We start from the raw sequence: 15,329 nt of genomic DNA, 5'->3' as shown, positions 1-15,329 counted from the left end.
TTTTAAAATGTTTATAAAGGAATTAAAGGAAAAAGTTTAGTCAAAGATCCATGTTAACTTTCTCTATTTGCCTTATTAATAAAATACTGATCAGTGAATGCTATAAGAAGATATCTTGCTATATGAACACTTTGTTTAGCCTCAGTACTGTTTTATGAACACTTTGATTTGGTCTTAGTAATTCATTGTGAAATGTAACAGGTTTGTGTCTTTCTTGCCCAGATTATTGATTGTTATCCAGTGTAAGGCTTAATACCTCAAGATTTAATAATATTTCATTCTGTTCCTTCTCTTTTTTTAAGACGTCAGGAATAGGATCAGACGATCAGTGTCAAAGACAACAGGAGCTCCAGAAAGAAAATTTGAGGTTATCATCTGAAAATGTTGAACTAAGATTCCAACTAGAGCAGGCTAATAAAGATCTGCCACGATTAAAGGTATTTTTTTAGTATACAATATGTTTTAAAGGCTCACACCTAGATTGTAAATGTACATTAAAAAAAAATTCCACGAACTCTGTTGTGCTAATACATATTAGGGCTGTCAACCAAGTAGCCATTAACCAGTTAACCAATCGGTTAATGGTTCCTTTTAACTTCAACAACACCCGCCACCTCCTGGTGCGTATTGCATTTAAAACTTGTATTGACAGGCTGGCTCTATCCCAGCCACGGGTCCAAGTTTTAAATGAAGAGCATGCAGGGGAGCCACCTGCCCCCCTGTGCTGCTGCTTTTGATATGGAGGCAATAGTGTAGGGAACAGGTGGGAGCTGATCCATGCAGGGAGCCAGTTTTTAAACCTGCTGCCTCATGCTGCTGCCTCTGTATCAGAGACAGAAATCACCGCCAGGTGGTAGGGAGCTTCCCGGGGCCACGAGCACACTAGCTGCTGGCCCGCCCCCAGGAGGAAGCACCGAGGAATTGTGTAACTGCTAAGTGATTTCTAACATCCTTAATATATATTCCACACATGCTATATATATTTGACGTGAATATACAGAAAATTATAAGGGGGCAGATTTCAAAAGCCATCTCCAAGGCCTACTCTTGTAAGTACATACAGCTTAGGGATCCAAAGCCCCAGTCCTTCAATGAGTACCAAAAGGTGAAATGCTGTACCCACAGTGAGACACTTTAAAGTTAATAGAGTTGTGCATATGCATTGAGTCCTGCCCAGCTAGGGCTCATTGTAGGGACCTAAATATGTATCTACAGTTTAGCATACGTAAGTGTTTGCAAACCCTAAAAAACATAATAATTTAGGCTGTCTACACATCAGCATTATTTCAAACTAACATTATTCAGAAATAACAATCTACATTTACATTACAAGCAGTTATTTCAACATAATGTCAAAATAATGTCAAGCTGGAGGACTTCTTACTCTGACTCCTGTAATCCTCATTTTACAAGGAGTAAGGAAAGTTGGAGAAAGAGTGCTCTTTCTCTGACTTCCTGCTATATAGACAGCGCCAAAAGCTATTTTGACTTGAGCTTCGTCAATTGCATAGCTTTAAGTTGCGTAGCTTATTTTGGCTTAGCCCTGCTGTGTAGATGTGCCCCCATTGTGCTGGTTGGGGGTCCCTTTTAAAATGTGTCCCTGTATATTACAAACTATAGAGTGGTCTGGTAGTTTTTTCTACAGTATAGCTGTAACCAAATTCTCTTTAAAGTCCCTGTTTTCAAACTGACCTTTCTCCAGTTTCTGTCCCACTACCCCCATTCCTTCTCCTGTCTCCAAAAACCACAATCCAATTTCAGATTGACATCTGTTATACTAGGGTAAAGTTTTCCAGGGAAATTTGGGAAAAAAATCAGAAAAGGTGTTTGTTGGGTTTTTTTGTTTTTTATTCCTATGATATCATTTGGAGCTAGATTCTGATGTATCCTGGACTGTGAGAAAATAAACATAACTCTCACATGATCTCTAATTTTTTTGTTTGGGTTTTAAGATCTTTACAATGCACTTAGTATGTAAGTTCCACAGCATACCAACCCCATGTTTCTAGTATAGAATAAAATATGGAGGCAAATTTAGAGGGCAGATGTTTTATAAACTGGGTGGTTGGTAGCACATGATGAAAAATTATATAGCAAAGGGGAACTTTGGGGGGATTTTGTTCCATGTTTTTCAAAATAAACTAACAGAAGTTGTAAAACATGTTTACATTCATCTGTTAATTGAGTAAAGTCTAAATAAGATGGTGGTTATTTGTATTCTTTAGGATCAAGTAGGTGACTTGAAAGAAATGTGTGAGCTTCTCAAAAGAGAGAAAGCAGAAGTCGAGCGCAAACTAGGCAGTGTTAGAGGGGTGAGTAATGCTACTGTGTTTCTCAGAATAATTAAATGATTTAAATGCATGATTAATAGCAAGATTTTATTACAGCTAAAATGTGTACCATCAAGCAAAATATGGGTAAAATTATTTTTTGGACACTTAGTTACCTCTCCTTATTGTATTATATCGCTATTTTAATCAAAGAACCAAGATACTCATCAATTGACTATTACAGTTAGTAAAGTTTCTCACATACTTACATCTTTGCATCCTGCCATATGAATTAACAACAGTTAATCAAAAATATCTCTTTGCTAATATGAGAATTTGCCATAAATGTATGCAAAATGATATTTAGTAATGTATGTAAAAATCTATTAGTGGAGCTAACCAAATTGGATTAGGACTTAAAAGATAGTATTTAAATGTCTTGAAATGTTAGACAATGGAACCTGTTGATAGAGAAGTTATTTTTAATTATACTATATATGTAGGCTTGAGATAAACTGAAGCTCCATTTTACTGATTGGCGTAGTCTTCGATTCCCTCCTCACCATACACTCGTACAAGTACACTGAAAGCATAATGACGTGAAATACACTTTTCTTCATTCCTTACAACCCAGAAAACCAGTACCACAACAGACACAGCACTTCTTCATTGCTGACCACTTGTGAAACCAAAAGTATGATATTTATACCAAGACATGTACGCCTGGTGCCCAATGTGGAGAAATCTACCCTAACTCCATCTCAGAGTTTTAGGGGCCCAAATAGACTCTATCTGCACCAGGTGGCACTGCCTCACACAATTTGTGTGTTTACCACAAAGCAATAATAATAGATAAAAAAAAAAGATATGGGACTTAAAGTTTTAAGAATTTAATTCATTATGCTTTTTGCTTTTTCCTCTGTCTTTTCTGTGTAGTCTGGTAGAAGTGGAAAGACAGTTCCAGAATTAGAAAAGACCATTGGTTTGATGAAAAAGGTTGTAGAGAAAGTCCAGAGAGAAAATGAAGATCTGAAAAAGGCCCCAGGAATTGTCTCTAATGAGAAACTAGTTAGCCTTGAACTTGAAAATGAGAGGCTAAAGGTACTGATTTATCATTCGTTGGTTTTTGTGTAGCAACTTATATGAACATTAATTAGAAAAACTGATTTTACCAAGTATTAACCTAGTGTAGTATGTCACCTAAAATATAAATAATTTCAGTAGTATATATAATCAAACCTATTGACATCATTTGGCACAAAAATTTACTTCTGTTTAAAAGAAATCACAAATGTGAACTTTGTAATACACAGAATCAAAGTTTTACATATTCACTATACTGTAATAGTTTGACGACATTCATCTACAATGTCCTAGCCCCACCAAACAAAATCGATATTTCATATTATTTCAATCTCATAATTTTATGAGAAATTCTAAAGCAAAATGTGGATTCATGCAGGTTTAATGTGACATAGGGATCATTTTCTAAGGTTAATTTTTATATTCAAAGTATCTTTTTATATATTTGAGGTACAGACTTACACATGTGCAAAAGTGCTTTGAATTGGGGCCTGCATATCAATTTACTGTACATTTAAAATGAGAACTTGAAAGATTCTAATAAGTTGTGTAAATACATATTTCTGTTTTTGTTTTGTTTAATACTCAGTCTGAAATGGAAAAACTGAAACTTCACCTGGGTGGTCAGCTGAGTATGCGTTATGAATCAAAAACCAGAGGCATGGAAAAGATCGTTGCTGAGAATGAGAGGCTGCGTAAAGAGCTGAAAAAAGTAAGGTTATAAGATAGCATCCAGCTATTTGAACAAATTGTTTCTTATATTAAGCATCTTTTCTTATACTTCTAGCCAAATTAAATATATTGAATTTATACTTGTCTCATACTGTACACACACAGATACTATTTTGATGATTTCCCTAAATACATAAAATAGAATTAATTATATTCCTGATATTGAACCAATTTGTGCTGTAGTCCTATTATATCACAAAGGCAAAGCAGAATTGAGTAAGGTCAGTGTCTTAGAAATAGTGTTTATGATCTAGTATGTAGCACTCTTCCTTCTGAACCAGTACTGACCCAATTTCTGAGTGTAATTTTATAGTGTTCAGTGCTGTGTGAGGTTCTGTGTTTTGGATAAGATAAAAGAAGTATGAAGGCACTTTGCCACAATGTATATAATTTTTGTCTCATTGGACTACAGGAGGCTGATGCTGCAGAGAAACTACGAATAGCAAAGAATAACATAGAAATAATGAATGAGAAATTGACAGTGGAGCTGAAAGAGACTGTTAAGAGGTTAAACTTAGCTGAAAGCAGAGGTCCACAACTTGAAGGAGCTGACAGCAAAAGCTGGAAATCAATTGTTGTAACAAGGTAGGAACTGAGAATAAAACAGAAAACATCATTTTGCCTTTCTTAATTATTTTTAAATGACTGATACTTTTATGATCATAATTTTCAGCTCCTTTTTAAAGCATTTCTTACAGACCCCATAGCAATTGCTGGTGAATTTACTATATTATATATGTTGAGTGTGCAAACTTTTAACTCAAATCCAGAAGACATGTAGCCTCCTCAGTCATTTGCCCAGAAATCCATTGGTCTCTGCTGCTCCAGAACCTGTTTCACATTCTGAGAATGAACCTGTCCTTACAGCTGCAAAATACTAGATTGTTATGCTATTTCAGATTCTGCCCTATGCTAGTACAGAATGTTGTAATTGGACTTTGAAGAAAAATCGTAGAGTATTTACTGAGCATAGTAAGCATACCCCTTAGCATCCTACCATGAAGGCAAATACCTCCACAGCTGATCAAACAATGGTCACCTTGAGCAGTGTTGAAAACTCTGACCCGAATTTCTTACTTTGCCTTGTTAATAGCAGTCTGAAAGTGGTGGTGGTCAATGGGAAGAGGTATAGAGAGAGGGGCTGTGCTGCTTCAAAATTACATCTCCACAAGAGGAGGAAGGAGTTCCTTCCCCACATCAGGAGTATGATGGTAAATGAACCTCTGCAACCTACCAAGTATTTTGAGAGGATAGAAGGTGATATACATAGAACATAGACCATTCTGCCCATCTTTCCCAGATATTATAATTTTAGTGAACGGTTGTGCCTGGAGCCAGACAATTCTTCCACCTCTAGGAGATAGAAAAGAGTTACTCTGATCTCTAAGGCATCAAATTCCCTTTGCGTTAGCCACAATAAATATATTTGCCCAGAAGAAATGCGTAATTATGAACACTTTCCTAACTACTATTGAAGGAAAGTTTGTTTCCTGCATACTGTAGTAAATTACATTAATTTTTTCAACAGTGTAACTGTTACTATTCATGTAACTTTCATTCTTTTACAGTCTATTGACTTAATGCGTGTTGCTTGTGGATCTTGTCTCCTAGCTATGCGTTGATACTAGATTTACTCTTATTCTAGCAATTTATGGTTGATCAGTTTCATATAAACTGTTACATATTGTGTTCCTGTCCCTTTGAAAATGAAAGCAAACACCCATTCTTATACTCTGTACAAGATATTTACAAACAGAGTTGTTGTTTTCCCAAAACTTTGAGATTCAATCTAAATAAGTTTCTCTGTTCTAGAACTCTAAAACATTACAGGTATGTCTACATGTGGAAATGGAGGTGTGATTCCCAGATCAAGGAGACATACTTGTCCTAGCTTTCGTTAAGCTAAAGGGTTAAAAATAAGAGTGTAATTGTGGCTGTACAGACAAGGGGATGGGTGCACCTTATGTAAGTATCCATTTAAGATCATGAGTTCATACTTAGTGTGGTTAGCCTGTCTTGCCTTTGTTGCTTAGCTACATTCTGATTTTAGCATGCTAGTTCAATCACAGCATGATACAAGTATGTCTCAAGCTGTGAATCACACCTCTCATTCCACATGAAGACAAATTCTAAATGTTCACCTCTCTCTCTCTCTCTCACTCACACACACACACTCACACACACACACACGTACAATGAAATTCTTTTTTGAGTGCTTGCTCATGTTCATTCCATATTAGTTGTGTGCTTGCCACAGGAAAGTTTTCCCTTAGCAGAATCGATAGAGGAGTGGCTCCGGTGACCCACCCTCAGTTTCTTCTTGCCACCAATAGAATATTCGCTGCTCTAGTGTTGCTTAGACTTCATTCAGAGAAACTTAGTAAAGTTGCTGTAAATCAGTGTTTCTTAAACTTTTTAAGACCAAGGAACACCAAACAATATTTTTTTTATGGGAATACCAAGACTTTTTTGTTTACCAAAAAAAGGGGGGGGGGGTTTAAAGGAAAAGGGTTGGGGTGAAAAATGTCGCCTGCCCCTAATAGTCGCCTGCCATTTTGAATTCTGTTGTTCTCTGCAGCACATCGTTTAAGAAACACTGCTGTAAATAGTTACTGCTGTTAGAACCTTAGTAGTAGTTAGAGTGTATTAGTCCCATCGGAGGTCAGAGCATGTAGTTTAAACTGCAACCAGCTCAGGGACAAAGAAGTTGGCCTCAGCAGGATCTGCTGCACAAAAAGCCCTAGAGTTCTGTGTTGATCTTGGCATTGCCTCTGGTTGACCCCCTCAACCACCAAGGAGTTCGGGAGAGGGCGGGAATAAAGTTATTCATGGCCATTGGTTGGGACCAAGTACTTCCACTCTGCCCATTTGGAAATGGGTGGCGGAGAGGAGGGGGTTTGCCACAAGACATTGGTAATTTTTGACAGCCTTTCATGAAGGAGAAGAGTGTTCCTACCAGGGGCTATGGAGGAGAGAATATCAAACAGGGAGTCCGTCCGCTTGCTCCTCTGACTCCTCTGCCTAAAGGTTGCTCAAACCTCCCTTTCCCTGCTTCCGGTGAGTCAGGCTCGGCCCACCCCAAGCTAGAGGCTAAAAAGTTGTTTTGAGGTTATGCCTGAACACACCAGACCTTTCCCTGAATCCACTTTTCCAGTTTTTGGCAGTTGACTTTCTCATTTCCTCCTGGTGTGATCAGCAATAATTTCAAATGGCTGGGTCTTTACAGCTACACTCATCAGTTTATTTCCACTACCCCATATCACCTCCCCATGTCTCTTAAAGTGACTCTTCTCACAAGCACCTTCTCATATAGCAAATTCAGGGGCTCCTGCAGCTGATGGTGGTGGAGGAGGTTACATCTCCATATGGGAATAAGGGGTTTTATTCCTGCTATTTTTTTATTCCGAGGGTGGTCTACATCCCATTCTAGACCTTCAAGATCTCAACAAGTACCTACAGACGCTAAAGTTTTGTATGGTCTCCTTGGATCCAGGAGACTGGTATGCATGCCATCCTTGATCTGAAAGACACATACTTCCATGTGTCAGTCTTCCCAGGGCAAAGTCACATCCAGGGGCGGATATAGGGCACGGCAAACGGGGCGGCTGCCCCGGGCCCCGCGCTTCAGAAAGCCCCGCGCATGCACCGTGGCAAAGGGGGGCCCCATGGAATTATGCTGCCCGGGGCCCCGCAAAACGGTCATCTGCCCCTGGTCACATCCTTCTTTTTATGGTGGGTTCAGCCTATGGATGTTTTAAAAAGTGTTTAATACAGTAACTGTGTAGCCGCTAAAAATCTTAACAGTTGCATGGGTGCATATATGCTGTGGGCGTGAATGGACATGAGCAACATCTTGAAGAATACCATTTGCAGAACTGGTCTTTTTTACTAGGGTTTACCATCTCTGTTTTTTAAAAAGTTGGTTTTTACTCTAGTCCTTTGGGACTGTGCGCCAGGTTTGCAGGATGGGGAAAAATACTGTTCCTAGTCTAGAAAATATTTTCAGAATGGCTTTAATTTTCTTTCATATTTTCAGGATGTATGAAACTAAGATGAAAGAACTGGAAACTGATATTGCCAAAAAAAATCAAAGCATTACTGATCTTAAACAACTACTCCAAGAGGCAACAGAGCGTGAAAATAGCATTGAAAAACACACACAAGACTTAAGGGAACAAGTGAGTAAAACGTAGCCTAATGGTGTCAAATTTGTCCTACCTATAATAATAGAAGGCAGATTTTTCCTCTCCTGTACACATACTGGATAGGACCTCAAGAGGTCAATCGTCTGCCCTCACGGCAGGACCAAGCACTATCTAAATCAGGGGTGGGCAATAATTTTTGATGGGGGCCACTCCAAGATATTGTAAGTGATCAAGGGCAGCACATTCACTAGAGCAGTTTGTTGACTTTTACTTTCTGACCATACTGCAAGAACTGTTTCCATATTCAGACTTCTGCTTTCATGGGTCTGTTCAGATAGTAGAATCCCATTGTGGGGGGTTCAGGGTGCGATTACCCCCTCCCAGCTCGAGGGGGGTTCGGCGGACCCCTGTGCCCCCTTCGGTTTGTCTCACCGCCGGGCCCCTGGCCGGAAGCCCGGGCGATCGGGTGCGATTACCCCCCTCCCTGAAAGGAGGGGGGGTCTGCGGACCCCGTAATTGTTACCCATCCCTGCGGGAGGGGGGCGCTCGTGCCTCTTAGCCCGACCCCCTTTTCCGGGAGTGCGGGGCTCGGTTCAATCGTCTGCCTACGCTGGCGTTGCTTGGAGCTGGATGCTTCTCTGGTGGAGGGAGGGGGACCCGGTCCCACCCTCTCTCCGGGTCCCAGCCCAGGGCCCTAAGCGTCAGGGCTTGCGAGCGCCCCAACGCGGTAGACGGGGGTCACTCTGCCCGTAACCTGTCTACCCACGGGCGCCAGAAGGCTTCCGCCCCGGGCTGCTTCCTCCCTTAACCCCACCCCCTCGGACGATCCGTCCACTGGCCCGGCTTACCGTGCCTCAGTTGGTGGGGTCGGGTGTTGGTCTGTGCCGAACCCGGGAGCCAATCGTCCACCCTGTCTTCTCGCCCGTTCGGGCTGCTCCCTCCGTGGGCGTCGCGTCCCGTCCGAGTCGCTGCCGGAGCCGGGGCTAGCGGCCCGTCTGCGCTGGGGGCTGGCCTGGGATCCCCGAGCGCGGGGTCGCACCCCCAGCTGCGGTCGGGTGCATCCCTGGTCCGTCCTGGGACGCGGCCTGTCGCACGCTCCCCCGGAGGAGAGCCCCTTCCCCTGTGCCAGTGGGGCGTTTTAAACTGCCCCGCCGGCTCTGACGTCGGCCGCCAGCCCCGCCCCCTTGCTGACGCGGCCGGCATGTCTGTGGCGTCCCGAGCGGCGCTCACGGCCCCTCCCCCTGACGCCCCAGGGTGGGGGCTGTCTGCCTCGCATTGGCGCAGCCGTGGAGGCAGATTCCGGCTGCCGCCGTCGCCACGGCCACAGCCTTGGCGCCGGGGCGCTCCGCCAGCCACCGCACGAGTCTCCCGGGCACCTGCGTCCCTGGGAGTGCGGGCCTGCGGCGGCCCGTCACACCCATACAGCACAGGAGAAAGAATTTGAGTTTGACATTGTATAATTTCACTTATAATTATACCTGAATTTCCGTATCCTGGGTGTTCCTGATTTGGAAATACCCTTGATTCAGACCCTGGCACGGGGAGGAGGAAGCAGCTCTGTGCACTGCCGCCTCCTTACCTCTCTATATGGGGGAATGGAAGCTCAGTGAAGCACTTCTCCAGAGTCTTTTCCCCTGCTGCTGCCATATTGGTGGGAGGCAGTATCTGGGGGTGGCAGGGGATGCAGAGCCACATGTGTCCTCAGGAGCAGGGCACCAGGTAAGCACCCTATCCACCTTCTCGCCATCCTAGCTCCTCCGTGGTCCACAAAAATTCCTTAATCCGACATACCCTATTTCCCAAGTTAAAGAGGTCAAATATATTTAATACACTGAAAAATATACATTAAAAACTTTACAATCATATGTTTAGAAAAAAAAGTTGGGTCAAAATTGTGGTGTTCTCATTTTGGCACAGCATTCTTTTGTGTCCTCTCCCCTCCCTCCCAGCCATAGTTCTGCTTTTCTGTGGGGTATGGGGGGGTTGCAGTGGAGACACTCCTGGCCCTAGCCCACTGGCTTATCCCTTTTGATGCTGGACCAGGGGTGTTGCCAGACTAGGGAACTCTGGATTATGGACTCTCAACTTCTATTTTCTATTCCTTCCTATAAGGCAGTTAAAGCACTAATTCATAGAATCATAGAACACTAGAACTGTAAGAGACCTTGAGAGATCATTGAGTCCAGTCCCCTGTCCTCCCGGCAGAACCCAGTGCCAACTCTAGACCATCCCTGATAGATGTCTGTCTAACCTACTCTTAAATATCTTCAGAGATGGAGCTTCCACAACCTCCCTAGGCAATTTATTCCAGTGTTTAACCACCCTGACAGTTAAGAAGTTTTTCCTAGTGTCCAACCTAAACCTCTCTTGCTGCAGTTTAAGCCCATTGCTTCTTCTCCTATCAGAGGCTAAGGAGAACAATTTTTCTCCCTCCTCCTTGTGACACCCTTTTAGATATCTGAAAACTGTTATGTCCCCACTGTCTTCTTTCCAAACTAAGCAAGCCCCATTCTTTCAGTTTCCTTCATAGGTCGTGTTCTCTAGACCTTTAATCATTCTTGTTGCTGTTCTTTGGATCCTCTCCAATTTCTCCATATCTTTCTTGAAATGTGGTACCCAGAACTAGATATAGTACTCCAACTGTGGCCTAGTCAGCGCAGAGTAGAGCAGAAGAATGACTTCTCGTGTCTTGCTCACAACACTCCTGTTAATGCATCTCAGAATCATGTTTGCTTTTTTTGCAACTGCGTCACACTGTTGACTCGTATTTAGCTTGTGGTGCACTATGATCCCTAGATCTCTTTCTGCAGTACTCCTTCCTAGACAGTCACTTCCCATTCTGTATGCGTGAGACTGATTGTTCCCCTTCCTAAGTGGAGTACTTTGCATTATTAAACTCCAGCCTATTTACCTCAGACCATTTCTCCAGTTTGTCCAGATCATTTTGAATTATGATCCTATCCTCCAAAGCAGTTGCAAACCCCTCCCAGCTTGGTATCATCTGCAAACTTAATAAGCATATTCTCCATGCCAGTATCTAAATCATTGAAGATGATTTTGAACAGAACTGGTTTCAAAACAGACCCGTTATGCCCTTCCAGCAGGACTGTGAACCGTTAATAACTATTCTCGGAGACTGGTTATCCAGCCAGTTATACACTCACCTTATAGTAGCCCCATCTAAGTTGTATTTGCCTAGTTTATTGATAAGAAGATCATGCGAGACAGTATCAAATGCCTTACTACAGTCTAGGTATACCACATCCACTGCTTCTCCCTTATCTACAAGACTTGTTATCCTATCAAAGACAGCTATCAGATTGGTTTGACGTGATTTGTTCTTTACAAATCCATGCTGGCTGTTACCTATCACCTTATCTTCCAGGTGTTTGCAGATTAATTCCTTAATTACTTGCTCAATTATCTTTCCTGGAGGAGAAATTAAACTGACCAGTCTGTTGTTTCCTGGGTTGTTCTAATTTCCCTTTTTATATTCTCCTTCAGGAGATAGGATAACAAGTCTTGTGGATAAGGGTCTATTGTTTCCTGGGTTATTCTAGTTTCCATTTTCCAGACTTCTGGAATCTCTCCTGTTTTCTGTGATTTTTCAAAGATGATAGCTAAAGGCTCAGATATCTCCTTTATCAGCTCTTTGAGTATTCTAGGATGCATTTCATCAGACTCTAGTGACTTGCAGATACCTAACTTTTCTAAGTGATTTTTAATTTTTTTTTTATCTTCTAAACCTCTACCTCGTTCCCACTAGCATTCACTGTTAGGCATTCCTTCATCATGAGACTTTTTGGTGAAGACTGAAACAAAGACGTCAATAAGCACCTTTTGCCATTTCCAAGTTTCCTGTTAGTTTCTCCCTCCTCACTGAGCAGTGGGCCTACCCTGGCTTTGGTCTTCCTCTTGCTTCTAATATATTTATAGAATGTCTTTGTGTTTCCCTTTTTGTCCATAGCTCGTTTTGTGCCTATTCCTTTCTAATCTTGCTCCTTCCTACCTGTATTGTTTGCTTATATTCATCTTTTGTAATTTGTCGTAGTTTTCCCTTTTTATATGGGGAAACTAATCTCCTGGTTAAGCCACGGTGACCTTTTGACATACTTTCTATCTTTCCTACACAACAGAATAGCTTGCTTTTGGGTCCTTAATGATGTCTCTTTGAAAAACTGCTAACTCTCTTCAGTTGTTTTCCCCGTAGTCTCATTTCCCATGGGACCTTACCTACCAGCTCTCTGAGCTTACCAAAACCTGCTTTCCTGAAATCCATTGCCTCTATTTTGCTGTTCTCCCGTCTACAATTCCTTAGAATCTTGAATTCTATGATTTCATGATCACTTTCACCCAAGCTGCTTTCCACTTTCAAATTCTCAACCAGTTCCTCCCTATTTGTTAAAATCAAATCTAGAACAGCTTCCCCCCAGTAGCTTTTTCAACCTTCTGAAATAAAAACTTGTCTTCAGTGCAGTCCAAGAACTTGTTGGATAGTCTGTGCCCCCACTGTTTTAGTTTCCCAACATAAGTCTGGATAGTTGAAGTCTCTAATCGCCACCAAATCCTGCACATTGGATGAATTTGTTAGTTGTTTAAAAAAAGCCTCGTCCACCTGGGTAGGTGGTCTATAGTATACCCCTAGCATGACATTACCCTTTTTTTTAACCCCTTTTAGCCTAACCCAGAGACTCTCGACACATCTGTCTCCTATGTTCATCTCCACCTCAGTCCAAGTGTATTTATTTTTAATATATAAGGCAACACCTGATCCCTTTTTTCCCCTTTTATTATAGTTACGTATTAGGGGTATAGATAATTTTAGAGACTTTATAGTAATTATCAGTGCCTACAAAGGAGCTTCTGGAAGTGTTTATATTGCAAGTTACTTTTCTCCATTTAATAAAAGTTCCCCGTTTACCTTTTCTCCAAGATTACTACTACAGTTCTCCTGCTACTTGGCTTCTATTTTTTTTTCCTTTCCCTGTATTACCTGAGCTATTGTAATCTCAAGTCGAGTTGGCTTGAGTTAGAAATGTAATTATGGATATTGTTTTCAAATGCAGACCTTCCTCATTTTCCTTGTATTTTTTTTAAACCTAAGATTGAACTTCTCAAACACTTTCCTGAAGGTGTTAGCACGGAGCAAGGCTTTGCCAGAGAGCTTCAGCTTCTCAGGTAAAGTACCAAAAAATCACCTGTAAAAAATGAACATCCTCTTTACTGTGCACAGAAATTAGAAATGAGATGTTCTGATTGAGGAATACCCAGAGCAACTTTTACTCTTTATAATATTTTAAATTTTAATTGTGTTACAGATTAACCAATAATCGACTGGAGAAGGAAAAAGCAGAACTAGCTCACCAGGTGAAGGCTTACCAACATCAGACGGGCATTAATGAAAGCGAAGGCTCTGCAGCTGGTAGCCATTTTCAGTAACTAAAGTATAAGGATTTTTCAGTAATTTGAGCTGGAATCTGCTCTCATTTACTCTACTAGTGAAAGGCAGGAGTAATTCCATAATTGTAAATTAAATTATGCCAGTATAAAAATGCAGGTACTCTGTTGTAATAGAAATAATTGTGAAAAGCTAGATTTCTAATATATTCTTATCTTCAGAAAAAACATTTTATGATAATTTTGTGATTAATAGAAGTTATTGAAGATAATACTTTCCTTTTTGAAAACATGTACATAGTTTCCTGATGCACACATCAGGACTTTATGCACATTAGAAGCAGGTAACTGCTTAACAACTATTGTAACACTGTTATTGTATGGTTTCAGTGGTCTATGTATTAGACAACTGTTACCAGAAATCATGTTTTAATCCATCCACTAGCTGCAAGTGTATAGCTACTTCGTATTGCTTGTAATCATATAACAAGTGTCAGGACTGTGACTAAGAATGGGAAAGTAATAGCAGACCTATGTTATTAAATTAATTTTAAAAAGCACCTTTGATCTGAAGAACATTTACCACAGCTCCCTTATAGCTGTTTCCCTTTCCCTAAAAGGCTCACTTTAACACAAAAGTTTCAGAGGGTAGCTGTGCTAGTCTGTCATTTAAAAAGAGTGGTCCTGTAGCACCTTAGATTAACAGATTATATATAGAGAGATATTATGAATATTAATATCATGAGTTTCTGTGGACTCAACCCACTTGACTTATCTGAAGCCTCAAAAGCCTCTAATTGATAATATATACAGTAAATTTCCGATAATCCAGCACCTTTAGGACCCAGGGGGTGCCAGATTGTCAAATATGACAGACTATCAGAAGGGGTGGCTATGAGGGGTCTGGGGTGGGGGGGGTGGAGGGATGGGACGGCGGCGCTGCGGGACCAACCCGGCAGCACCCCAGCTGCTCTGCCCCGGGCGTCCCCAAGCTGAAACTGACCAGTGGCTGACTCGGGGAAGCCCAGGGCAGAGCAACTCCAATTATCCAGGGTTCCAGGTGGTGCTGGACTAGCAGGAGTGCCTGACCACTGGATGCCGGACAACTGGAGTTTTACTGTATATGTCTGATAGGTGCTCCAGGACCACTTGTAAGTTTTTTTTAATCCCTGAGGTATAAAATAGGTGAATTAAGTTTAGTTTAAGACAATTAGGCATAAACTCCATAATGGTAAAATCTATTCAGTTTTGGAGTAGCCTCCCAAGAGCAGTGAGTAGAGCACTGTTGATTGAATCATTTAAAGTTAGATTGCAAAATGCAATAAAGTAAATGACACAATTGCTTTCTTCTGTGTTTAACAGTCTAGCATTGCCAGCCACACTGGATTAAAAAAAAAAAGTTTCAATAGAAACATTCATTTTCTCAGTGAAATTAGCAATGTTAGTCTTTAAACTTATCACCAGAAGCCAACGTTAATATCTAATTTTTACATATTAAACCTCTGAGCTACTGTTTCAGTCTGACTATGCAATCAGTCAATCAAAAGGTTTACTTCACAACATAGACTAGCCACTTAATATTTGTAATTGATAGCTTGCTGTACAGAAATAGATCAAGCCACCAGAATGGTGTTGGGGATGACTTTTTGCAAGACTGGGTAACTGGATTTAATGTTCTCCAGTATATACTGCTAGGTTACAC

At 41.3% G+C, this 15,329-nt stretch overlaps 1 protein-coding gene across 5 annotated transcripts in view; it reads left to right on the top strand.

Moving 5' to 3' along the window:
* Positions 1-15,329, top strand: part of CEP290 (centrosomal protein 290) — a 129,968-nt gene that overhangs the window by 112,212 nt on the left and 2,427 nt on the right. For 4 of the 5 annotated variants that reach the window (XM_006114000.4, XM_025180148.2, XM_075932772.1 and 1 more), the window contains 8 exons: positions 303-437; positions 2,226-2,312; positions 3,207-3,371; positions 3,943-4,065; positions 4,498-4,670; positions 8,122-8,263; positions 13,335-13,408; positions 13,549-13,652. In XM_006114000.4, coding sequence (XP_006114062.2) covers positions 303-437; positions 2,226-2,312; positions 3,207-3,371; positions 3,943-4,065; positions 4,498-4,670; positions 8,122-8,263; positions 13,335-13,408; positions 13,549-13,652 — 1,003 coding nt within the window. Of the gene's footprint in view, positions 1-302; positions 438-2,225; positions 2,313-3,206; positions 3,372-3,942; positions 4,066-4,497; positions 4,671-8,121; positions 8,264-13,334; positions 13,409-13,548; positions 13,675-15,329 lie in introns of all 5 variants that reach the window. The other variant, XM_075932775.1, reaches the window with a different exon arrangement.

The sequence above is a fragment of the Pelodiscus sinensis genome, chromosome 1, assembly GCF_049634645.1.
Source record: "Pelodiscus sinensis isolate JC-2024 chromosome 1, ASM4963464v1, whole genome shotgun sequence".
Classification (NCBI taxonomy): Eukaryota; Metazoa; Chordata; order Testudines; family Trionychidae; genus Pelodiscus; species Pelodiscus sinensis.
The sequence above is the reverse complement of the archived record's forward strand: the minus strand, read 5'-3'. Positions and strand labels throughout refer to the sequence as shown.